Source organism: Pleurodeles waltl, chromosome 5 (assembly GCF_031143425.1).
Source record: "Pleurodeles waltl isolate 20211129_DDA chromosome 5, aPleWal1.hap1.20221129, whole genome shotgun sequence".
In the NCBI taxonomy this organism is placed as follows: domain Eukaryota; kingdom Metazoa; phylum Chordata; class Amphibia; order Caudata; family Salamandridae; genus Pleurodeles; species Pleurodeles waltl.
In genome coordinates, this window is record NC_090444.1 from 1,799,350,467 (window position 1) to 1,799,377,269 (window position 26,803).

At 45.3% G+C, this 26,803-nt stretch overlaps 1 protein-coding gene across 2 annotated transcripts in view; it reads right to left on the bottom strand.

Annotated features, from left to right (window-relative positions):
* LOC138296807 (exportin-5-like) overlaps positions 1-26,803 on the bottom strand; it is a 1,394,731-nt gene that overhangs the window by 563,221 nt on the left and 804,707 nt on the right. For both annotated transcript variants that reach the window (XM_069236253.1, XM_069236252.1), the window contains exon 25: positions 24,711-24,757. In XM_069236253.1, coding sequence (XP_069092354.1) covers positions 24,711-24,757 — 47 coding nt within the window. The remainder of the gene's footprint in view (positions 1-24,710; positions 24,758-26,803) is intronic.

Sequence of the window (26,803 nt, forward strand, 5' to 3'; positions counted from 1 at the left end):
TAACTGGGGTGAATGGGAATGTGGAAATGTGGGTCCTGGAGATCTAAGGACGTCATGAAATCTCCCCGGTTGAGTAGGCGTAGGACATCCTGAAGGGAGATCATGCGAAATGATTGCTTCTTGAGAAATTTGTCGAGGGGACGAAGATCTAAAATAGGTCTCCAGTGTAGGAAGTTGGCTCTGTATGTACTATTTCAAAGTAAGAAATAGCATGCACAGAGTCCAAGGGTTCCCCTTAGAGGTAAGATAGTGGCAAAAAGAGATAATTCTAATGCTCTATTTTGTGGTAGTGTGGTCGAGCAATAGGCTTATCAGAGGGTAGTATTAAGCGTTTGTTGTACATACACAGGCAATAAATGAGGAACACACACTCAGAGACTTACTCCAGGCCAATAGGTTCTTGTATAGAAAAATATATTTTCTTAGTTTATTTTAAGAACCACAGGTTCAAGATTTACAATCAATACTTCAAATGAAAGGCAATTCACTTAGGTATCATAGGAACTTTGAATCAGCAAAATAGCATGTACAGTTTTCACAAAAATGGCTATAAGCTATTTTAAAACTAGATAGTGCAATTTTCAACAGTTCCTGGGGGAGGTAAGTATTTGTTAGTTTTGCAGGTAAGTAAACCACCTACAGGGTTCAAAGTTGGGTCCAAGGTAGCCCACCGTTGGGGGTTCAGGGCAACCCCAAAGTTATCACACCAGCAGCTCAGGGCCGGTCAGGTGCAGAGGTCAAATTGGTGCCCAAAACACATAGGCTTCAATGGAGAAGGGGGTGTCCCCTTTCCAGTCTGCCAGCAGGTAGGTACCCGCGTCTTCGGAGGGCAGACCAGTGGGGTTTTGTAGGGCACCGGGGGGGACACAAGTCAGCACAAAAAGTACACCCTCAGCGGCACAGGGGCAGCCGGGTGCAGAGTGCAAGCAGGCGTCGGGTTTGCAATGGAGTTCAATGGGAGACCCAGGGGTCTCTTCAGTGAAGCAGGCAGGCAAGGGGGGGGGGGGGCTCCTCGGGGTAGCCACCACCTGGGCAAGGGAGAGGGCCACCTGGGGGTCGCTTCTACACTGGAGGTCGGATCCTTCAGGTCCTGGGGGCTGCGGGTGCAGTGTCTTTACCAGGAGTCGGGTTCTTAGAAGCAGGCAGTCGCGGTCAGGGGGAGCCTCTGGATTCCCTCTGCAGGTGTCGCTGGGGAGGCTCAGGGGGGTCAACTCTGGCTACTCACAGGGTCGCAGTCGCCGAGGAGTCCTCCCTGTAGTGTTGGTTCTCCGCAGGTCGAGCCGGGGGGCGTCGGGTGCAGAGTGGAAAGTCTCACGCTTCCGGCGGGAAACGTGTGGTCTTTAAAAGTTGCTTCTTTGTTGCAAAGTTGCAGTCTTTGTGGAACAGGGCCGCTGTCCTAGGGAGTACTTGGTCCTTTTCGATGCAGGGTAGTCCTCTGAGGCTTCGGAGGTCGCTGGACCCTGGGGGACGCGTCGCTGTTTGCAGTTTTTCTTGAAGTGGGGAGACAGGCCGGTAGGGCTGGGGCCAAAGCAGTTGGTGTCTCAGTCTTCTCTGCAGGGCTTTCAGGTCAGCAGTCCTTCGTCTTCAGGAATCTATCTTGCTAGGTTCTGGGAGCACCTAAATACTCAATTTAAGGGTGTGTTTAGGTCTGGGGGGTTAGCAGCCAATGGCTACTAGTTGTGAGGGTGGCTACACGCTGTTTGTGCCTCCTCCCTGAGGGGAGGGGGGCACATCCCTAATCCTATTGGGGGAATCCTCCATCTGCAAGATGGTGGATTTCTAAGTCAGTCACCTCAGCTCAGGACACCTTAGGGGCTGTCCTGACTTGCCAGTGACGACTCCTTGTTTTTCTCATTATCTCCTCCAGCCTTGCCACCAAAAGTGGGGCCATGGCCGGAGGGGGCAGGCATCTCCACTAGCTGGAGTGCCCTGGGGTGCTGTAACAAAGGGGGTGAGCCTTTGAGGCTCACCGACAGGTTTGACAGTTCCTGCAGGGGGGAGGTGTGAAGCACTTCCACTCAGAGTAGGCTTTGTTTCTGGCCTCCGAAGGCACAAAGGTCCTCACCCCAGGAGGTAAGAAACTTGTCTCTCAGTGGCATGCTGGCCTAGACCAGTCAGTCCTACATTAGAGGATTGGGTAATATACAGGGGGTATCTCTAAGATGCCCTCTGTGTGCATTTTTTTATAAATCCCACAGTGGTATCAGTGGGGGTTTATTGTGCTGAGAAGTTTGATACCAAACTTCCCAGTATTCACTGTAGCCATTATTGAGCTGTGGAGTTCGTTCTGCCAAATTCCTTGATCGGATACTTAATATGGCCACACTGACTTACAATGTCTAAGAATTTGCTTAGACACTGGAGGGGCATATTGTTCATGCAGCTATGCCCTCACCTTTGGTATAGTGCACCCTGCCTTAGGGCTGTAAGGCCTGTTAAAGGGGTGACTTACCTATGCCACAGGCAGTGTTTTGTAGGCATGGCACCCTGAGGGGGATGCCATGTCGACTTTGCCTTTTTCTCCCCACTAACACACATTCTGCAATGGCAGTGTGTATGTGTTAGGCAAAGGGTCTCAAAGTAGCACAATACATGTTGCAGCCCTTAGGGACCTTCCCTGGTCACAGGGCCCTTGGTACTCCTGGTACCTTTTACAAGAGACTTATCTGTGTGCCAGAGGTGTGCCAATTGTGGAAACAATGGTTCCTTTTTAGGGAAAGAACACTGATGCTGGGGCCTGGTTAGCAAGATCCCAACACACACTCAGTCAAGTCAGCATCAATGTCAGGCAAAATGTAGAGGGGGGGAGGTAACTGCAACAAATGCCAGTTTCCTACACCATGATGTTAATTTCTGGATACTGTTGACACTGCTTGCATTTCTTCTATTGATTGGTTTTGCCATTGTTTTCTTTCTCCTGATAAATGGGCATTACCTTCCTGAACGCTCTGCCATTTAGCCCGTGGATGATGTTTTAACACCTTACTTATCTTCTCATAAAGTTTGCAAAGATTTGTCCCTTGTGAACATTTCAGCAGTTCTGATTCCTGATGGGATTGTGTGGGATAAAGTGCCTTTTGAAATATACAGCCCTACTGAGTTCATTCAAATTCCATATGTGTTTAAAATATCAATGACTGATGTTATTAACCTGGTGTTGTCTCCAATGACTGGGAAGTAAACACAGTTGATTTTAAGCTTACCGAGCTAGACTATTACACCATTTTTCAAAGAGAAAATGTTTACAGGAACACAACGAATTATGGGGAAATGTTCTATTACAATCATTGGGGACATTACTTTCTGCACTAAGCCAGTAGACCCAGACACCGAAGACCAAGGCCTGAGGAACAGAGATGCACCCAAGCAGGGCCGGCTTTAGGGCGGTGTGGCAGTACCGGGTTCTGACCTGGATGGGGGGGGGGGGGTTTGCTGACCTCAGGGGGGGTGGGCACTGTGTTTAGCAAGAACTTACGAAAAGTGCGATTTAAAAGCTCCTGCTGAGAAGTTCCTTGTGCGTCCAGGCTTTAGGAAACAATTAAAATGTCACAATACCGCTTGCCATTAACATTCCTGCTAGGGAGAAAGGTGGGAGTTCTGTATAGGCGCAGCTTTGACTGGCCATAAAGTAGTAGGAGGTTAATATATCTATTGCTCACAACAGGTCTGTGTTCTATGTGGACAGCACAGTTGATTAGGAAAAGGCAGCCTTTACAGCTCTTTGAAAAAAAAATAATGTATGTTAGAGGGGCTATGGAGAGATGAGGGGCACATTTGTTGAGTGGTAGTGAGTGACTCCAAAGAGGTGGTCATGGGGTTGTGGTGGGGGCACAAAAAAAAAGAATCGCACAGGGAGCAACCAGCGCTGAAGGGCAGCACTGCACTCAAGTTTGCTAAGTCCAGGAATAGTATCAGAGTTGCTGGGACCCCCAGAAGGCATGTTATTGAGCCAGGAAGGATTGGCCTGTTACCACGACGAGCGACTGGTAGTCCAGGGGCTACTGGACTTCAGACAGACCGGAGAGGACTTTGTAGGACATCAACCCTGTAACCAGGACCCCTTCACCACCTTTGTGGACCGAGAAATCTGTGCAGGAATACTCTCACCCCGCCCCATCCACCACGTCACATTCGCAGCATCCTTAGAGCATCTTCAGTATCTTTCATCCTTTGCATTGGGACCACTACATAGGAATCCATTACAATGCAGATAAAGTGCCTGGAAGTGCTGAAGGACCGCTTCTTCTGTGAAGGTAACCATTCTTAAGACCATGATGGTCCCCCCGACTAGCTGCCAGCCGCAGCTGGATGCTCCAAGTACTTCTAGTTAACCGCATTGACACTTATCTAAGATTTCTGTGAAAATGTTTTTAAGTGTCCAATTTGTTGTCTTTGCCGAGGCTTGTTCGTGGTTGAATGAAATTGCTTTAATATAGTATGCTTATAAAATATAGTTCTCCGGACCCTTCTGGTGGATCTTTTTCTTTCTAGTGTCCACGGATTCTTTTTATAAATTAGTGCCAGATTTCTTGAGCGTTGTGTCAATTTCGTATGCAATTGTTTTGGTGCTGTTTAAATGCTTTACACTTGTTCCTCAGTATAAGCGTTGCTGCTCAGTGCCACAACGAACCAGGGTTTAGCTGAGGGCTAAAAGACTAAACCTAAGGGTCCTAAAGGAGTTGGTGAGTGTATTACACGGTAAGATTGCACAATTGCACTGTATAATCCACCCCATTTCCTCACAGTGTGCCCACAATCTGCTTTAGCCCACTGGTAAATACTTTTGCCATGAGTTTAACATATCTGTTAATCACAGCGAGAGGACAGTATAAACCAGGCAGACCCAGGTCTCTTCCTGGTTTCAGAAACATGACTATGAGCCTACCTCATAGATTCCGGCAGGGCACACAGGACTTTCGTCTCTGCATGGACTTCCAAAGGTTCATCAGCCAGAAGAGTCCTGTACAACTGATATAGTTCAAACGAGAAGCAGTCTAATCCTGGTGACTTATAAGCAGAGGCTCCTTCAGAACTTCAAGCAATTCCTCTTGTGCAATCTCTGCCTATAATAGTTGTAGTTGGTCCCCATCTAATCACGAGAGGTGTACCAAGTCCAGGAAAATGGCCATCTCTGCATCATTTTGTAGTGGGGTCATCTGCATACCTGTTTGAGGTGTCTGTGTGGCTCATGTATTATACCAGTTTGTTTGGAAATCATGGTTCCGTCAAATGTGCGCAGCGTCAGAATCTGGGGTGGGGGCGTTCCCTATTCACCAACAAGGCTAGTAATCTACCAGATGTCATTTCCTCTCTATGTAGTCTTGCCCTGTATTCTTTCACTTTGAGAGCGTCTAAAGCCTCCCACTTATCTACAAGTGTTTGCTGGGCTCACGCCAACTGTACCTTGGCAGATGGGTCAGTCAGCTCCCTGCTATGAAGGCGGGTGATTTCCTTTTCATGTGTTAGGATGTCGGCTGTCAACTGATGCTCTATACCTACTTTTTTACTGAAGGACTCCCACCTCTTTATTCCTTTAAATGCCTCACACTCATTGCCTATCGTTGTTGCGAAGTCCCAGTTTGTAGCAAAATATGGCTGCATATGAAACTTTGATCTTCAGTGTGAAAGATTATGTTCTTGAGAGCCCCTGGACAGGGCAACCAGAGGGGGAACTGAGGAACAGTGTGTGCCATCGTGTAGTCTATATTGAGAGGTGTATGGTCAGAAAGATATGGGTCATGATATTCTGTGGTATCTATATTGTCTATTATGTCTCTCTAACTTATAACGGTGCTGTGGGTCAGTGAGTGAAAGGATTGTGCACGGGCCTTGTTGTGAGTGACCCACTATATGCCTACAGTGTTTATTTTTTGTTCATAACTTCCTATAGTGCTTGCACCATGGCTGGTTTGATTCGCTGTGGAGTACAGAATCTGCTTAGGGTGTCATCTAATGTGCAATTAAAATCCCTGCCTCAGACTATGGGTACTTGTATATAAGGTAGTAACAGATCTAGTATAATCCAGTAAAAGGAACACCTGTCCACATTTGGGTGTAAACGTTAAACAGGCAGATTTCAGGAAGACCGATTTCAGTCCCATCCAGCATGCCGTGTATCAGTATATATCAACCTTCTATGGTGGCTTTGGTGTAGTAGTGCATGAAGGAGACCCTTGGTGGTAACCATATTGTCACCCCCCTAGCAAATGAATACATCTGTTCCTTCCATTTCTTACTTAGCTTCTGTATATGTTGAGTGAATCTCATGGAGAAAGATCACCTGAATATTTTGCCTCCTAACATAAGAGTGCAACGTGTATTGCCTGATGTGATGCAGCTATCCCAGTCTTTTCTGACACAATGGGGCACCCGCCCCTCCCAGTGAGATGGCTTTTAGTGGTCTCCGCTAGTAACGATCTTCAACATCCTATAACCAATCATGGCCGTAAGACAACCACATAAAGAAGATGATGTACCCATGTTCTCCCAATGATCTTCCTCCCCCTGGGTAAACACGTAACCATCTATACTTGTGTTTTCCCATTTAGTTCAATCCAGAAATCAGCTTATTTTAGAACACCTCCTACTCTAAAATCTACATTCACAGGTGATTGCGTCCCCTGGCATACACCAGCCTGTCCCCAGCGAGGGGATGGCAAAATCTCCAGCTGCTTTACTATAAAGAAAATAATAAAGAAAAAGAATAAACAAGAAGTAAGAGAAAGGGAGTGCGTAGATTGAAAGAAGGGAGGAAAAATAAGAGAATAAGAAAATAGGGAAAGACGAGAATGTGTTGCATTCACTCGTCGTCACCTTGGTTGTGGCGAGCTCCAATGTACCCTTGTCCTGCACCAGAACCCGAGCAGTCAGTGGATTTGTCCGGTTACCCCATCAGCCTATCCCCTTTCACGCTTTGTCTCCCAGGCCGTGAGAATTTGGTGTGTTGAGTGGCTTTGTATTGCCTGGTTGTGAGAAGGTAGCCTCTTTCTAGCATTGTTACCCCCACTTTTGGCCTGTTTGTGAGTATATGTCAATGTGTTTTTACTGTGTCACCGGGATCCCGCTAGCCAGGACCCCAGGGCTCATAGTTTGTGGCCTGAATGTGTATACCTGTGTAGTGCTTAACTGTGTCACCGAGGTTCTGCTAATCAGAACCTCAGTGCTTATGCTCTCTCTGCCTTTACATTTGTCACTATAGGATAGCGACCACTTTTACCAATTTCAATTGGCACACTGGAACACCCTTATAACTCTCTAGTATATGGTACCTAGGTACTCAGGGTATTGGGGTTCCAGGAGATCCCCATGTGCTGCAGCATTTCTTTTGCCACCCATAGGGAGCCCAGATAAACCTTTACACAGGACTGCCACTGCAGCCTGAGTGAAATAACGCACACGTTATTTCACAGCCATTTTCACTGCACTTAAGTAACTTATAAGTCACCTATATGTCTAACCTTCACTTGCTGGAGGTTAGGTGCAAAGTTACTAAGTGTGAGGGCACCCTTGCACTAGCAAAGGTGCCCCCACATAGTTCAGGGCCATTTACCCGGACTTTGTGAGTGCGGGGACACCATTACACGAGTGCACTACATATAGGTCAATACCTATATGTAGCTTCACAATGGTAACTCCGAATATGGGGATGTAACGTGTCTAAGATCATGGAATTGCCCCCAGTGCCAAATCAGGTATTGGGAGAGGCGGGGGGTGGGGGTTGTGGGTGGGGGGGACAGGTGGGGGGGGGGGCAATTCGATGCATCCCCGGGGCTCCACTATGGGGTACTTCCAAACCAGCTCTCTGGGTTTTTCTCTGCAGCTACCGCTGCTGCCACCCCACAGACAGGGTTCTGCCCTCCTGGGGTCTGGGCATCCAAGTCCCAGGAAGGCAGAACAAAGAATTTCCTCTGAGAGAGGGTGTTACACCCTCTCCCTTTGGAAATAGGTGCTAAAGGCTGGGGAGGGTAGCCTCTCCCAGCCTCTGGAAATGCTTTGAAGGACACAGATGGTGCCCTCCTTGCATAAGCCAGTCTACACCGGTTTAGGGAACTCCCAATCCCTGCTCTGGCGTGAAACTGGACAAAGGAAAGGAAAGTAGCAAGAAGACTACCAGCGACATTGTAGCGCCTAATCCTGACGGCTTTCTCGACTGTTTCCTGGTGGTGCATGCTTTGGGTGTTGCCTGCCTTCATCCTGCACTGATAGCCACGAAGAAATCTCCTGTGGGTCGACGGAATCTTCCCCCTGCTTCAGCAGGCACCAAACTTCAGCCTCACTGGTACTCTGGGACCCCTCTCATCCTGACGAGCGCGGCCCCTGGAACACAAGTGACCCAGACTGTCCAGTGGGCCAACTGTCCAAATTTGGAGAAGGTAAGTCCTTTCCTCCCCTCTCCAGACAGTAATCCTGTGCACCGTGTGAACCGCAGCTACAATGGTTTCTGTGCACATTTTCACGAAATCTTGCATGCACAGCCAAGTCTAGGTCCCCAGCACTCTGTCCTGCGATGCTCAGCTCCCTGAGTTGATCTCCGACTTTGTGGGACCCTGTTTTGCAGTGTTGAGACGACCGCTGTGTTCAGACTTCTTGAGCCCGTGTTCAAGGACTTCTGCGGGTGCTACCTTCTTGTGCGTGGGCTCTCTACGTTGCTGAGGGCCCCCTCTGTCTCCTCTCCCAAGTGGCGACATCCTGGCCCTTCCTGGGCCCGGGCAGCACCCTTTTTCTTCAACTGAGACTCTTGCAGCTAGCAAGGCTTGTTTGCGGTATTTTGCCAAGGAAACAACTCTGCATCCTCTAGCACTCCGTGGGACATCATCTGCATGAAGGAGATGTTCCGAGCACCTTTCGTTGTTTCAGAATCTTCAGCTTTTTCCATCCGGAGGCAGCCATTTTGCACCTTCATCCGGGGTTTAGTGGGCTCCTGCCCCCCATGGACAGTTTTGCGACTCTTGGACTTGGTCCCCTTCCTTTGCAGGTCCTCAGGTCCAGGAATCAGTCTTGAATGCTTTGCAGTCTGTTGTGGTCTTTGCAAAATCCTCTATCATGACTAGGGTATTTCTGGGGAAATAGCAGTACTTAACTCCTACTTTCCAGGATCTTGGGGTGGGGTATCTTGGACACCCTTAGTGTTTTCTAACACTCCCAGCGACCCTCTACACACTAGACTAGCCTAGGGGCCCATTCGTGGTTCACATTCCACTTTCTTAGTATATGGTTTGTGTTGCCCCTCGGCCTATTGCATCCTATTGTATTCTACAGTGTTTGCACTACTTTCTGACTGTTTTACTTACCTGATTTTGGTTTGTGTGTATATTTTGTGTATTTTACTTACCTCCTAAGGAAGTATATCCTCAGATATTTTTGGCACATTGTCACTAAAATAAAGTACCTTTATTTTTAGTAACTCTGAGTTTTGTCTCTCTTATGATATAGTACCTATATGATATAAGTGGTATAGTAGGAGCTTTGCATGTCTCTAGTTCAGCATAAGCTGCTCTGCTATAGCTACCTCTATCAGCCTAAGCTGCTAGAACACTACTAATCTACTAATAAGGGATAACTGGACCTGGCACAAGGTGTAAGTACCACTGGTACACACTATAAGCCAGGCCAGCCTCCTACACTGGTTGCAAGACTACTCATGTCCAACTAGTCCCAAGCATCAGCCGGGTCAGTAAAGAAATGTGACTTTCCTCTATGAAGTTCTCCCAGCTTGGCCCGGTATAGGGCCATATACTTGAGTCCCATGGTATGCAGCTTTTGTTTTATAGCGTCAAGACCTACAAAATAAATATATTAGCCTGACATGATCAAATGCCTCTGAACAACTGGCATGACCCTCAAGCCGGTATCCTTCACCTGTGTCATCTGGTCTGAAAGGAGAGGTGCATGCTAGATTGCTAGCATTCATCTAACATTGGAGCTTGGGATAAACTAGATTTGTTCCTTTTGTGACATCTAACAGATTGGCCAATTGCTGCTTTAGATATCACTGATTGCGTAACAAGGACAAACTGTCAATCCACAAGGACGAGGGTTTTCATAATACGCAGAAGAAATGGTCCAACAGGACTCAATTATACCATATGGAACAATATCTATTACTCAATGTATCACTTGTGTTTTCATTCAAGAATAATGGTGAGCATTTATTTGATCCACAGAGTAACCTGAGCTTTCTCTTACTTCTCACAGAGATATATTTTTCTTTGCATCAAACTAAGTCCTGTACAATAAGTGATACAGTGCAGACGGCAGTGCTCAGACGTATGGTACAATATAGAGAATTATATAAAACCAGAATTGTTACACAAAGTTGATATTAATACTCTAAACAAAACTTGAACCCTCCGATTGAGAGTCTCCGAAGTATTCTTATGAGTCAATCCATGTTGAACCAAGGGTAAGGTGTTGGCGTTTTGACCCGCAGCCAGTTTGCACTCTCATCTAGAGAGTGGCCATGTGTAAAACATAATACAGGTCATCTCAGTCCATCATGCCTGATGCTAAAGCTATAGGACTGATGTCTTCTAGTATTATGATGCATCATGCTTGTTTGCAGATGAGACCATGGAATACGTCTGCAATGTAAGCCATTTTCAGGCAGTTTATCACCTTAGTTAATTAACAAGCTGCGGTGGCAGGGCCTCAGCAGGACCATGTAATTATTGTATATAGTACAATGCAGACCCTCCTGGTTTCAACTAACCAGAGAGACAAAAGCAATTCTCCTATACAGCTCCACCAAAGACCTGTGGTTGCCGCAAAAGAGAAATCATCATATGAATCTGCTATAGTTGAGACAAGTAGGCTTGGATTTCAAAGCCCTCCTGTTTCTGGTGGTAGGAGAGAAAGCTCAAATTGTTACTGACCGTGCACCAAAAATTAGTGGGCTCAATCTGCTTTGCATGGAATCAGTGATTCATAGCCTAAAGACAAGAGAGTAGGACTGTCAGCAGCTTCTTAGAAGGCTGGGGCATAAAAGTACCTAGCTTAGTAGCGTTTGACCCTTGTGTTGAGCATCTCAAACAAGAGCCCAAAATCCCATTACCACAAACTACAAAAATATTTTGCCTGAAACCTAAGATGTGCAGAGTTCCAAGAGCATAGAGAACTAAGCTGGAACCTTATTAGTGTTCAGGAGTCTATGACAGTTCTTCAGAATGGGGAACTGTGGGGGGGGATGTGGAGGGTAGGGGGTTGATGAGGAATCTCCATGTAGATAAAAGTATCCACACCACATATGGAGGGATGTTGAGCAGTGGATGAATAGACATTTTTATGCACAGTGGATGGTGCAGCATCATCCAGCCAAGATTTAATCACAAACAGCAGGTCAGGCAGGATTCTGATATCGGTGGGTGGGGGAGAAGAGAGACTGATGTGAAGGACAAATGTGGTAGCAGTAAAGTGAGTTAGTTATTAAGGAAATTGAGAAGGAATGTAAGAGGATTAAGAAATTAGGTTTAGAGAGGCGAGGAGCTGAACAAAAGGGTGGACAGGCAGAAGAGAGATGTTGAGGGATGGTCGAAAATGAGGGGTTAAAGTATTATTTAGTTTATTACTGAATAGAAGAGTGAGAGAGTGGAATGAGCTAGATTAAAGAAAAAGGGGGGAAGGAATTGAGAATAGGAGTACTATGGTAAAATTCAAGTAAGTTTGTGTGGCGAGTATGGATTCTTGATTCTAATTTTTAAAATCCAAGTGCAGGTTGAATAGCTTGGATACAGAAAGGTATCACATTAATTTGTGAGGGCCTAATCAAGATGCATTTGTTAGTTGGAACAGCAGGGATAGCAGTGGGAGGTAGAGATTTGCTAGAGCAAGCTGGACTGCCACAGAGAACAGGGAGAGTCATGGGCGGGAAGAGTGGAGTTGTTGACTAGCAAGAGTTGAGCTAAATTCCACATCTTGATTGGTATTGCTGGATCAGTAAAACCAGTACCCATAAATTATGCTGGAACATTTTGCATGCGTTTAGTGAAATTCCATTTATCAGGAGACACTGTAGACTGAGGTAGTGGCTGAACCCAACCGGGGGCTGAAAGGTTGTTATCTTATCTTATCCACGTTTATAGAGTGCGCTATCACCCTGGAGGGTATCCTGGCGCTGAACAGGTGTGAGTCTGGCCACACCTAGGGCCTAGAAGAACTACTCAAAAAGCCAGGTCTTCAGTTTCTTATGGAATCCAAAAAATGAGGAGAAAGCTCTTATGCATAGCAGGAGGACATTCCATGCTTTAGGAGCAATGTAGGACAACACTACCTCCAGATCTAATTTTCCCTATGGCATAGGGGATGGGAGACTATGTCAAATGCTGCAGAGATGTTCAGGAGGATGACTGCCACCATATATCCTCTATCTATTGTAATGCAGATGTCATCTACAGGGGTGATGAGGGCAGTTTCCGTGCTGTGGTTGAGTCTGAAAGCAGACTCAGTGGTGTTCAGGAGTTGGTGGTCATTGAGTTATTTTGTGAGGTGACTGTTGATAATTTTCTTTAAGACCTTTGCCCGGGAACGGTAGCACAGAGTTTGGTCTGTAATTGGATTTGTACAAGCAGGAGTCCAGATGAAAGGAGAGGTCTGGAAGGTTTGTGAGCGCAGATGCAATTGTTGCGGGATGCTGGGCTAGTGTTATAGAGTGCCTTGAAAGTGTGGATGAGGAGTCCCAATTGTGCCCGATTGTGAATGGGGAACCAATGGAGGCCCTTCAGATGAGTGAGGCGTGGGAGTTTGAGAGTGATTCTGGCCACAGAGTTCTGAATGGTCTGCATCCTTGTGTGAGTTTTTTGTTGATCCCGGCACAGAGGCTGTTTGTGTAATCCAGCTTGCTTGTGACCAGGGCGTACATGATGGCTTTCTGGGTGATGATTGGAAGCCATTTCAAAATCTTACTCAGCATCTTCAGGGTATGAAAACATGCAGCGGTGACGGCATTGACTTGGGGGTGAGGTTATGTTGAGTTTGCTGTTGATGATGATCCCAAGGTTTTTGGTGGGGATGGTGAGGGTGGGTGTTGGTCCTAGCTCTGTTGGCACTCAAGTGAATTTCCACAGTGATGTGCTCTCCCAAAAGCTCATGAGGTTGGTCTTGCCGGTGTTCAGCTTTAGACAGTTTGTCTTCATCAAGTGGGCGATTTCAGTTATGCAGGCTTTGAACTTAATGTAGATCCTGGGAGTCTTGTCCATGAGCGAGAGAATGAGCTGCATGTCATCTGCGTAAAAGAGTGCGTTGATGTCTTTAGAGTGGATGATGCTGGCTAGAGGGATAATGTATGTGTTGAACAGGGTCAGGATGGGTCATTACAGAACACCATAGATGAGGTCCCAGGTGTCTGAAGTGTAAAGTGCCAGGCCTATTGACCGGGTCCCTCCAAATCAGGAAAGAGAAGATCCACTCTCATGCATGTCCTTGGATTCGGATGTCAAGTAGGTGCTGGATGAGATAGGAGACTATGTCAAATGCTGCAGAGATGTTAAGGATGATGAGTGCCATCATATATCCTCTGTCCATTGTAATGCAGATGTCATCCGTGGGGGTGATGAGGGCAGTTTACGTTCTGTGGTTGAGTCTGAAACCAGACTGAGTAGTGTTAAGGAGCTGGTGGTCATTGAGTTACTTGGTAAGGTGTCTGGTGATAATTGTCTCTAAGACCTTGGCCCGGGAATGGTAACAGAGAGTTTGGTCTGTAGTTGATGAGCAGTGAAGGGTCCGCAGAAGTTGTTGTCAGCAATGGGAGGACACTTGCATGTTTCCAAGCATCTAGGAAGGTTGTGTAAGAGGTCGAGGCATTCAGAATGGGTGTGAGCATGGCGCTGATGAGTTCCAGATCTCTAGAGTAGGAGAAGCAGAAGCTGGGGTTCGATGGGGCTCCTGAGTGGATGGACTTCGTGGTGGCACCGGTTTCTTCTGGGGTAACAACAGACAATGTGCTTAGCACTAGTTCTTTGGATGAGATTGGGAGGTGGTTGGCGAGGTCCGTTGGGAAAGGTTGTAGGCTGAAGTTGCGTAAGTGGCGGTGATTTTGTTGCTGAAGAATTGAGAAAGATTGTTGCAGAGGTCCTGCAAGGGGATGATCGAGTTGAGGCAGCCAATGGCGAGATTAATTCTTTCACAATGGCAAAGACATCTTTGCTTCTGTTGGTGCTCACATTGATGTGCTCCAGCAGAGTGGTATTTTGGGTGGTCCAAATTAAAGTGTTGTGAAGGAGCTACCTCTCAGGGCAGAAGCAGTAAGGTGAAAATTCTCAGTCTAGTCTAATAGGCCTGGGGACAAAAAAAACTCAGTGCTGATAGCTCCGCTCTCACAGTGTATATGAAATAAGGAATGTGTTCTTACCTGCAACTCCAGTTCTCTAGTAGGGGTATTTCCATGATAGTCATAAGCACTGAATAGTTCCGCACGCCTGCGGGGACCCCGGAGCACTGTTCTGTAATGTATTCTTAAGTGCAGATGCCAGTCTTTCTTGAAAAAAGGCCTGTTAAAAAACCACTTAAGAATAACACTGTGCAGCCTATGTGAACAGCTACACAGGCCAAATTGTTTATTCTTGAGCTTGGAAAGAAAGACAGCTGTAGTATAAATACACCTTAAAACACACATTTATTCTAGAAATGTAGTAAAAAAATATATTCTTACACTTTATTTACACCTCCAAATGAGAATAAAGCAATGCAGGGCAGTGTAGCCCATAGGCTGCCATTATACAGGATGTAAATAGAGCTGTGCCTTTAAGAAAGGAAAGTCTTCCTGTATCCCATCATGCACAGCAAAAGGCAGTTGCCTCAGTTCTTTTTGTAGGCTTGTAACATGACATGAAGAAACATGAACATTCTTTGTAATACCAACATCGTTATCATTATAGCAACTTTTTCTATGTCAATTCCACCGGGGAGGAGGGAGGGTTGCTTATGACTATCATGGAAATACCCCTACGAGAGAACTGGAGTTACGGGTAAGAAACCATTCCTTCTCTCGTAGGGGATTTCCATGTATAGTCATAAGCACTGAATAGATTAGCAAGCCCATCCCCATAACCGCGGTGGAGTAGACAGAAAAATACTGAAACAATAAATTATGCAAATAAATTCTTGAGAGAGGCCTGTCCGACCTGCGCATCTGCCCTAGCATCTGAATCAAGGCAGTAATGCTTAGTAAAGGTATGGGCCGATTTCCAAGTGGCCGCTTTGCATATTTCTGACAAAGGAATATTTCTCATCAAGGCAGCAGTCGCTGCCTTCCCTCTAGTAGAATGGGCTTTTGGTTTGCCATCAAGCGATTTATTTGCTAACTGATAAGAAAAAACGATACATGAGACAATCCACCTGGATAAGGATTGTTTGGAAGTGGCTAACCCTGTTCTAACCGGGCCATAGTTAATAAACAGCTGCTGTGATTTACACAAGCATTTTGTCCTGTCCAAGTAAAATTTCAAAACCCTCTTTACGTCAAGAGAATGTAGGGTTCTCTCGGCAGGGGTAGAAGGAGTTTAGAAGAAAGTTGGCAATGAAATGGTTTGGTTCACATGGAAGTCTGAAATGACTTTAGGTAAAAATTTTGGATGTGTCCTCATAACTACTTTCGAAGAATGAAAAACCATATAAGGTTCTTGAGCGCAAAGGGCCTGGATCTCACTGACCCTTTGAGCTGATGTGATTGCAACTAAAAAGGCAGTTTTCCACGTAAGATGTTGGAGTGATGCTTTATGTATAGGTTCAAACGGAGGTAGCATCATACGCAAGAGGACAATATTCAGTTCCCATGGAGGAGATGGTCTTCTTAAGGGAGGAAAGACCTTTTTCAAACCCTCCAGGAAGTCTTTTATGATTGGAAACCTAAAGAAAGAGTTTTGGGAAGGGCTCTTTCTATATGCCGTTAGAGCCGCCAGGTGTACTTTTATTGATAACAATTGCAATCCAGATTTTGCCAAACCTAATAAGTATGGCAGAATAGTCTCCTCTCCACAGGATATTGGGTCAACATTATTGTCCAAGCACCACACGCAGAACCTTTTCCACTTGCATGCATAAGCTGTTCTTGTGGAGGGGCGCTTTGCTTCCTTTAGAATCTCCATGCAGTCCTGAGGTAGGTTCAGGTGACCATATTGTATTACCTCAGGAGCCATGCTGCCAAATTCAACAATGAGAGGTTGGGATGAGATATCTGGCCTCAGAACTTCGTGAGAAGGTCTGGGCGACAAGGCAGCCTGATGTGTGGTTTGAGTGACCGGTGAAGTAGGTCTGGAAACCACCACTGGCGTGGCCATTCGGGGGCAATGAGACTCATCCTGGAGTGAGCATTGGACAGCTTCAGGAGGACTGCTGATATCAGGGGAAGCGGTGGAAAGGCGTAAAGAAATGCTCCTGACCAGCTTATCCACAGGGCATTCCCCAGCGTTCCTGGATGGTAGTATCTGGAGGCGAAGTTTTGGCATTTTTTGTTTTCTGGGGTTGCGAATAGGTCTATAGAGGGGGTACCCCACATGGCAAAAATGGAACAGACGACGTCATCGTGCAAAACCCATTCGTGGTTTTCGTCCATTGCGCGGCTGAGGGCATCCGCCTGAACATTCTGTATGCCCGGAAGGTGAGTTGCCACTAGCGAGAGGTTCCTGGCTAGAAGCCAACACCAGATTGTTTGAGCCTCTGTCGACAGAGTCCTGGATCTGGTGCCTCCTTGTTTGTTTAAATAATAGATGGTGGCCACGTTGTCCGTTTGGAGAAGCAGAATTTTCGTCTTCAGAGATGGGAGGAAGGCTTTGAGCGCAAGATGGACTGCGCAAAGCTCCAACAGGTTGATGTGATACAGTCGCTCTCTCTCTGTGACCACTTGCCTTGGACTCTAAGGTGATCCATATGCGCTCCCCATCCGAGCAGCGATGCGTCTGTGACAATGGTTTGGGTTGGCGGCTGTTTTTGGAATGGAATCCCCTCCAGAAGATTGTTGGGCGAACACCACCACTTGAGGGATTGTAGGGTGTGGGGAGAAAGAAGGACGGTGTTCTCCCAATTGTCCACTAGTTGACACCATTGATCCTCCAGACATTCCTGTAAGGGTCTCATATGGAGGCGAGCATTGGGAATGAGATGGATGCAAGACGCCATCGAGCCCAGGAGAGAGGATATCGCTCTTGCAGTGGTCTGAGGTGTTTTCTGGAGCTGCTGGCACTTTTGGAGGATTGATAATCGTCATTCTTCCGAAGGAAACACCTTTCCTTGTTTGGTATCTATGACGGCACCTAAGTAATGTAGCCTCTGAACAGGTGTTGCTGTGGATTTGGGGAGATTGACTTGAAGGCCCAGGCTCTGGAGGAGCTGATGAGACCAGTTGAAATGCTGTTGAGCCTCTAGATACGTGGAAGCTTTTATGAGCCAATCGTCTAGATAGGGGTAGACGAATATTCAATGTTTCCTCAAATGGGCTGCCACCACCGCCATGCATTTGGAAAAAGTTCTCGGTGCTGATTTGAGGCCGAAGGGTAGTATCGTAAATTGGTAATGACTTTTTCCGACGATGAACCTTAGAAACTTTTGATGTTTCTCGATCTATGCTCTACCTCAGCCATCACGATGAAAGCAGCCAGTGCTACTGCGCTGTTAGGCAGGTATGATCGTGCCCTTTGGGACTCTGTGCTGCAGTTTGCAGAACATCTCCCTAAAGAGAAGATTTTTGGGAGATCGTGAGTGAAGGTGCCATGGTCTCCAATCAAGTGATATGCGCCGCTGCCGACTCTTCGGTGCTATCTGCACATAATTATGCTCATGGAGTGGCCTTAGGAAGACACGCGTGGCTACGCCTGACGTCTCTCAAACCAGAGGCACAACAGAGAATTCAAAATTTGCCCTTCTCAGGCTCCACTTTGTTTGGCTCTCATGATGATGACGAGATGTCGAGAATGAAAACTGAACTAGACACTCTGAAAGCGGTGGGCATCGAGACACCGAGAGAGCAACGGAAAACATTCCGTCCCTACCAACGGAGGCTCTTAACTCACAGATATCAAACGCCACAGTGGATGTCTTCAAGACAACAGCATCAAAGAACCTTCTCGACACAACAAAAGTCGGCAAGGGCTCGCTCTACACCGCAAACTCAGACAACTCGTCAGGCGCCAGCGTCTAAGCCCTGAATCCTCGCTTCCCCCTCTTCCGTTACCCACTCCGGTAGGGGGAAGTATCTCACATCATCTGGACGAGTCGCAACGCATCACATCAGACGCCTGGGTGTTGAATATTGTGCGGAATGGCTACTCTCTCAGGTTCATCAGCCCTCCTCCGTCTATTCCACCCAAACCAGTGAGTCACCACCTCAACGCTCTTGAATTAGAAGTAGCAACCCTATTACAAAAGAGAGCAATAGAACCCGTCCCGATCAATCAGCACGGAAAGGGAATCTACTCGAGGTATTTTTTGGTACCAAAGAAAGACAAACAAGAGTTTTGTCCCATTCTAGATCTAAGGGTAGCAAACAAGTGGATTTGCAGAGAAAAATTCAGGATGCTATCCTTGCACCAAATTTACCCTCAACTTCGTCAGGGCGACTGGCTCTGCACGATAGACCTCTGCGACGCTTACTTTCACATTCTGGTGATCGAGAAACATCAAAAGTTTCTAAGGTTCATCGTCGGAAAAAGTCATTACCAATTTACGATACTACCCTTCGGCCTCAAATCAGCACCGAGAACTTTTTCCAAATGCATGGCGGTGGTGGCAGCCCATTTGAGGAAACATTGAATATTCGTCTACCCCTATCTAGACGATTGGCTCATAAAAGCTTCCACGTATCTAGAGGCTCAACAGCATTTCAACTGGTCTCATCAGCTCCTCCAGAGCCTGGGCCTTCAAGTCAATCTCCCCAAATCCACAGCAACACCTGTTCAGAGGCTACATTACTTAGGTGCCGTCATAGATACCAAACAAGGAAAGGTGTTTCCTTCGGAAGAATGACGATTATCAATCCTCCAAAAGTGCCAGCAGCTCCAGAAAACACCTCAGACCACTGCAAGAGCGATATCCTCTCTCCTGGGCTCGATGGCGTCTTGCATCCATCTCATTCCCAATGCTCGCCTCCATATGAGACCCTTACAGGAATGTCTGGAGGATCAATGGTGTCAACTAGTGGACAATTGGGAGAACACCGTCCTTCTTTCTCCCCACACCCTACAATCCCTCAAGTGGTGGTGTTCGCCCAACAATCTTCTGGAGGGGATTCCATTCCAAAAACAGCCGCCAACCCAAACCATTGTCACAGACGCATCGCTGCTCGGATGGGGAGCGCATATGGATCACCTTAGAGTCCAAGGCAAGTGGTCACAGAGAGAGAGCGACTGTATCACATCAACCTGTTGGAGCTTTGCGCAGTCCATCTTGCGCTCAAAGCCTTCCTCCCATCTCTGAAGACGAAAATTCTGCTTCTCCAAACGGACAACGTGGCCACCATCTATTATTTAAACAAACAAGGAGGCACCAGATCCAGGACTCTGTCGACAGAGGCTCAAACAATCTGGTGTTGGCTTCTAGCCAGGAACCTCTCGCTAGTGGCAACTCACCTTCCGGGCATACAGAATGTTCAGGCGGATGCCCTCAGCCGCGCAATGGACGAAAACCACGAATGGGTTTTGCACGATGACGTCGTCTGTTCCATTTTTGCCATGTGGGGTACCCCCTCTATAGACCTATTCGCAACCCCAGAAAACAAAAAATGCCAAAACTTCGCCTCCAGATACTACCATCCAGGAACGCTGGGGAATGCCCTGTGGATAAGCTGGTCAGGAGCATTTCTTTACGCCTTTCCACCGCTTCCCCTGATATCAGCAGTCCTCCTGAAGCTGTCCAATGCTCACTCCAGGATGAGTCTCATTGCCCCCGAATGGCCACGCCAGTGGTGGTTTCCAGACCTACTTCACCGGTCACTCAAACCACACATCAGGCTGCCTTGTCGCCCAGACCTTCTCACGAAGTTCTGAGGCCAGATATCTCATCCCAACCTCTCATTGTTGAATTTGGCAGCATGGCTCCTGAGGTAATACAATATGGTCACCTGAACCTACCTCAGGACTGCATGGAGATTCTAAAGGAAGCAAAGCGCCCCTCCACAAGAACAGCTTATGCATGCAAGTGGAAAAGGTTCTGCGTGTGGTGCTTGGACAATAATGTTGACCCAATATCCTGTGGAGAGGAGACTATTCTGCCATACTTATTAGGTTTGGCAAAATCTGGATTGCAATTGTTATCAATAAAAGTACACCTGGCGGCTCTAACGGCATATAGAAAGAGCCCTTCCCAAAACTCTTTCTTTAGGTTTCCAATCATAAAAGACTTCCTGGAGGGTTTGAAAAAGGTCTTTCCTCCCTTAAGAAGACCATCTCCTCCATGGGAACTGAATATTGTCCTCTTGCGTATGATGCTACCTCTGTTTGAACCTATACATAAAGCATCACTCCAACATCTTACGTGGAAAACTGCCTTTTTAGTTGCAATCACATCAGCTCAAAGGGTCAGTGAGATCCAGGCCCTTTGCGCTCAAGAACCTTATATGGTTTTTCATTCTTCGAAAGTAGTTATGAGGACACATCCAAAATTTTTACCTAAAGTCATTTCAGACTTCCATGTGAACCAAACCATTTCATTGCCAACTTTCTTCTAAACTCCTTCTACCCCTGCCGAGAGAACCCTACATTCTCTTGACGTAAAGAGGGTTTTGAAATTTTACTTGGACAGGACAAAATGCTTGTGTAAATCACAGCAGCTGTTTATTAACTATGGCCCGGTTAGAACAGGGTTAGCCACTTCCAAACAATCCTTATCCAGGTGGATTGTCTCATGTATCGTTTTTTCTTATCAGTTAGCAAATAAATCGCTTGATGGCAAACCAAAAGCCCATTCTACTAGAGGGAAGGCAGCGACTGCTGCCTTGATGAGAAATATTCCTTTGTCAGAAATATGCAAAGCGGCCACTTGGAAATCGGCCCATACCTTTACTAAGCATTACTGCCTTGATTCAGATGCTAGGGCAGATGCGCAGGTCGGACAGGCCTCTCTCAAGAATTTATTTGCATAATTTATTGTTTCAGTATTTTTCTGTCTACTCCACCGCGGTTATGGGGATGGGCTTGCTAATCTATTCAGTGCTTATGACTATACATGGAAATCCCCTACGAGAGAAGGAATGGTTTCTTACCCGTAACTCCAGTTCTCTCGTAGGGGTATTTCCATGATAGTCATAAGCAACCCTCCCTCCTCCCCGGTGGAATTGACATAGAAAAAGTTGCTATAATGATAACGATGTTGGTATTACAAAGAATGTTCATGTTTCTTCATGTCATGTTACAAGCCTACAAAAAGAACTGAGGCAACTGCCTTTTGCTGTGCATGATGGGATACAGGAAGACTTTCCTTTCTTAAAGGCACAGCTCTATTTACATCCTGTATAATGGCAGCCTATGGGCTACACTGCCCTGCATTGTTTTATTCTCATTTGGAGGTGTAAATAAAGTGTAAGAATATATTTTTTACTACATTTCTAGAATAAATGTGTGTTTAAAGGTGTATTTATACTACAGCTGTCTTTCTTTCCAAGCTCAAGAATAAACAATTTGGCCTGTGTAGCTGTTCACATAGGCTGCACAGTGTTATTAAGTGTTTTTTTTTAACAGGCCTTTTTTCAAGAAAGGCTGGCATCTGCACTTAAGAATACATTACAGAACAGTGCTCCGGGGTCCCCGCAGGCGCGCAGAACTATTCAGTGCTTATGACTATACATGGAAATCCCCTACGAGAGAATTGCTGTTTAGGGCTTGTTAAAATAGGACTGTCTTCTTTCATCCTCTCTGCCTGCGCAAGACCAGACAGGTTTACCAATTGCTCTCTAGAATGACCCGTGAGCAAGGGCAGCAACAACTCTCGGGTGCAGGGGAGTGACCTTGTGCCATTTTCATAATTACAGATCTCATCCGACCACAAGGTGCAACATATTGTGCACTTCCCTTCCCCTGACAAACCACACACTATCTGTTTTAGCCATGTGCCTTTCCCATCAAGGAGTGATCAAATGTTCAGTGGGTCATCATGCATCACAATGATGTATGGTGAGGACAGACGCTTGTAAGCTGTCTAGTCACCTCCACACTCGCGTGTCCCCTGCACCATGCAGGACACAAAGTCTAATCTTAAGGCATACCCTTCAAAAAGCCCTCATGGGGCCCTTTCGTTTTTGTAGGTGAAGAAATCCTTAGTAGGGTCTAAACTGCTGGAATTTCACATTGGCTGCAGACATCAAGATCTACTTAGTTTTGGTATTACCAACCTCTTCTACTGCTGACTGCATTAACATAGGCAGTTTACTATATGATCGGAATTCAGTAGCTTTGTGCTGACTCCTTATGGATATCTAAGAGTGTCCTCTGTTTTTTGGCACAATTTGTTATAAAATTGTCTATAATAAACATGCAAATCGTTAAAACAGTGAGTAACATAACTAAAACAATAAGGTATAAACAAACTTAGATATGTTTAGAAAAGAAAGCCCTAGTGCCATAGACATGACTGGTGACAGGCAACGTCATGTTTCTGTACCTTATATTCATGGAGGCAGAGGGACACAACAGAAGAGAGTGGACTTAAAACATTCATCCAACTGTTAGACGATTAACAGCTTTCACAGACCCAGCCATTTAAATACAGACAGCTGTGCCATGGCCTGGCATCAAGTTTGTTAGACTGATCTGAGATGTCAGATGAGGCATCCCTGGAAACTAGGGTACTGATGTGAGAGCAGACTAGGGGCAAGCTCCTCAATTACCAAAACTCTAACTACATGCCCAATTCTTAAAGTAGACTCAGAACATCATGGGAAAGGAACATAGGTCTGTTGGAAGACAGATTGAAAGGCAGCATTAATGAACCCAAGGGAGCTGGTGATAAAAGCAAAACTGTGTCATTGCCCAACTGAAAATATTGTAAAGGGCCTAATGTAAAACAAGTCCAGTTAAAAAAAATTAGCTTGACTGCGACAGCTACACGTATAAAGTGTAGGTTATTTCTGGACAAAGTATTGGAGAAATGTAATGCAGAAGTTATCTATACACTGGTCAGTGAGTATTCCAATTTGTTATTCTGGTAATGTCACATGTTCCAGACACACTCAGGCATAGGCTTCTATTTCCTTGCCACAGGGCTCATTTTTATGAAGAGAGACATCACTAGGGAGTGGGAAGACCAACATTTCCCATCAAAACTAAAAAGGCTAATGGGCATGAAAATGTGCACGGAGGCTGACAGAGTAATCTATGAGTGCAGAGGGTGTAATCGGAAACTGAGGGAGAGCCCAGTATGACCTTGCTGATGTGAATTGCCCCCCTGGAGGCCACGTGGGGATAAAGACTACTATGGAAGAGGACCTGGCTAAGCTGGGGTACCTGGAGCATCATATACCATCCCTCCTGAAGGACTAGCTGCTTTATGCATACTCTGCCCCTCTCTACTGTGGGTAACCCTCAGTACCAGAGTGTTACAGTACTGCTTTTTCATTATGAAAGAATGGGATTAAAACATTTAGGGTAAATAAATAAAAAGGCTATAGATAGTAGAACATCACATCTCATTGAACCACAAATGAATGGGTAGAGATCACACTAAATATCCTTTCCAGATGCTTCTGCATGTTACATAGAAGGACTGACACGCCCTAAACCCTGTGCACACTGAGCATGGACATGCTATCTGGTACTTTCAGCAAGATTCAAATTAAGCCGTAACAATAAATAATTTACTGAAATCAGCTCTATTGAAACCCCTTCCAAAAACTGAACTTCACAGATTCTTAATTGGCCCTGAGAGGTTTTGTTGCATTTGATGTTGAACATCATGATAGCCTCAATGAATCATGTTTTTTTTGCTGGTAGGGAGGGAAAAGGGGACATTGGGGCAGGCGGATGGCAAAGTTGTGAATAAAGGAAATCTGGTAGACTTATATTTAACTTTCCTTTTATTAACTACGCCCTGTGGACAGACCACTGGGGCAACTGATGCAGATTTTTTTTTTTTAATCAAACATTAGGTTACTTTAAGTGACCTCCCTCTGCAGTAAATACCTAGGCACCTGCATTATCCAAGTGTATGCTTTCTGAAGAATGGCAATTGCTGTAAGAATTTCACATGGCTGTTAAGCATATCTTTAAACAAACTCAATGTGTTCCTGGAGATATTTTGACTCTATCAGACTCTGCCATTCAATAGCCCCATCTCCAAGGTGACAGAGAGACACTTTAACATAACAGATTTGTATAGGGTGGTAATAAGCTGAGGATTGCTAACAGCATAACGATGAAAGGAGAGTCTAGGTTGACTATCATACAAGAACACTGAAGATGCAATTCAAGCTACTTTGAAGATTATAAATTAAAATGAACAGTATAGGTAAGGGATGACCTGATGATGAGAATTTGCTGCCACCACATAGCACACCTTAGTCATATGGAATGCAGAATTCACCCCTGGATCTCGATCAAGAGATATTTCACTTTGATGACTGAAGCAGAAGTGAAGAGGGCAGTAGTACAACGTTTTTAAGGAGATGCTAATGGGCTATAAGGGGGTATGATGTTCAAATTAGTCTAAATTAAAATTGTTACTGTTGGATAATATTAGGGGACTTGAGTAGTATTAAGATTAAAATGGTCTTGCTTATATAACTAAATTAAAATCCTTACATTGGCATGTTCAGCTTCTTGGTATTACTCCACTCGTTTGACAGTCTCTGCAAAACAACAAACGAAAAACAAACAGTTGACTTCATACAGTCTAATTTGTAAACAAAACATTTATTAAACTGTCAAGACCAGTAGAATTATATTCCAAATTAGAAACATTATGTGGAAGGGTTAGTTACATTTAGTGATATGGGCAATGCAAGGTATGTAGCACAAGAAGTCTATATAAGCAATGTATTTTACATTCTGCATTATCTAGTAAAACAAATGCTCTTAAGCTACAAGAGTAAACTATTTACCTCCTGTAATATTTTTTTGATGGACACAACCACAGGTTTCTCAGGGGAATCTCATGGCCACACGTTCATTAGGCTTCCCGTTGGGTACAAAGCAGGGTATATAAAAGAATCAGATGATATTAGTTTGTGCTGGTGATATTATATTGCACCATTTTCCTGTACTCGTTGTGGCAAGGATAGATGAATAGCAGAACACAGAAAAGAACTCTGAAAGCCCATTTCAAAACAACTAGCCCTGTAATCAGAGGGAAAGTAGGGAGCAATGAGGGATCTGTAGGAAGAATTGTAACCAAAGGAAAGAATGTTGCCAGAGGTAATTTGACCTACTTCCCACAGATCCCTCAGTCTCTCTCAAAGCAGCATCACACAAGGAAGCAGGTATGTTAAACCCAGGGCTGTATATTCTTCTTCAAAGAAACAAGATGGAACCTTAGATTGGATTAATGCATATGTTGAAATTAATGCCATGTACAAGGTATTACACTTCTAGTGAGCCACACAATTATTAAGAGTGGGGAACTACAGGATGTTAAAAGTATTAGGCACTTTGCAGTTCTACAAAAGTCAAGTAAAAACTAGAAATCATCTTCCACAAGATGGTGTAAAGTGAATAAGTTTGAGGTAGTTATCAAAACATAAGAAGAAATAGTAGGATACATGTATATTTAGGACACTTAGTTCTCGTACACTGAATATTCAGCAACAGTTCAATATCGAAGTACAAAGAGTTATGGTTACACAGAGAGGGTGCTCAGATAAATCCATTCACAATCATAAGTTAGTTAAGATATCACTTTGTTTTGTAGAGTTCTAGTACATCCAGCAGACTTCAACGACCAGCCGAAGTGACGAGGCAGAGTAGTGTAGTCGTGTCTTAGTTTTGTCTCTAATCCCATTCACCTTCCCCACTTCTGCCACCAGACCTCATGTTTCTGTGTATGTGGTCACTAGTGGGGGTGGTGAAGGATGGAATGCTCAGATTGGATTCTGCGCATAAAGTTAGAGCAACACGGCTGTATCAAATAAATGCCTCGCTTTCTTAGAGCTCAAGCATTTCAGCTAGTTATCAAACCTCTAATCACCATTAATAAACAGATATTGGCTACAGAGTAGATTATCATACTTGCACAGCGCTTGACACCTAACCAACCAGCGATGATGTTCTTTTTTTCTAGTCTAATCCATGCAAGTTTTCAGGTTATAGCAGAACATAAGAGAACCATGGAGGCCCGCCTCTTCTTTTTGAGTAGGATACAGCACTGTAAGTGGACAAGTTTCTGCATCCTCAGTAAAAATCCACACTGCACTGCACTCTCACCTGCCTCACAAAGGAGAGGAAACAGAAGCATCGAGGTATGACCTTGCTGCACCCATGATAGTGGTTGAGTGGGGAAGGAAATCTAAGTACATAATTTGGAGATTGCTATTCATTGTCTTTGCATCGCCTGTCCAGAGACACAACTCTTCTGCCTCACAAGCATATAGCCCCATGACTTCCAGTGTTTGTGCCACTGACGCACCAGAACAGAAATGTCTGTCCTGAGTAAAGGAATCAGGAACCAGGACCCCTGCTCCATTTTTTTTGTTGCTCCTTTGCAATCCTCACAATGTAATATCCAGTACGCACTTAACTCTGCAAATTGCAGTATCATACTATATTTAGATCAGTCCACAAAGCTAAGGCGAGCTATGACTCAATCATTATTTGAGCAAACACAAAATGAACATCCAGGGAAAGATAAAATGTTCAAAGCTTGTTTACATCAGGCTTTTCTGAATATGTACAAGGGGGCG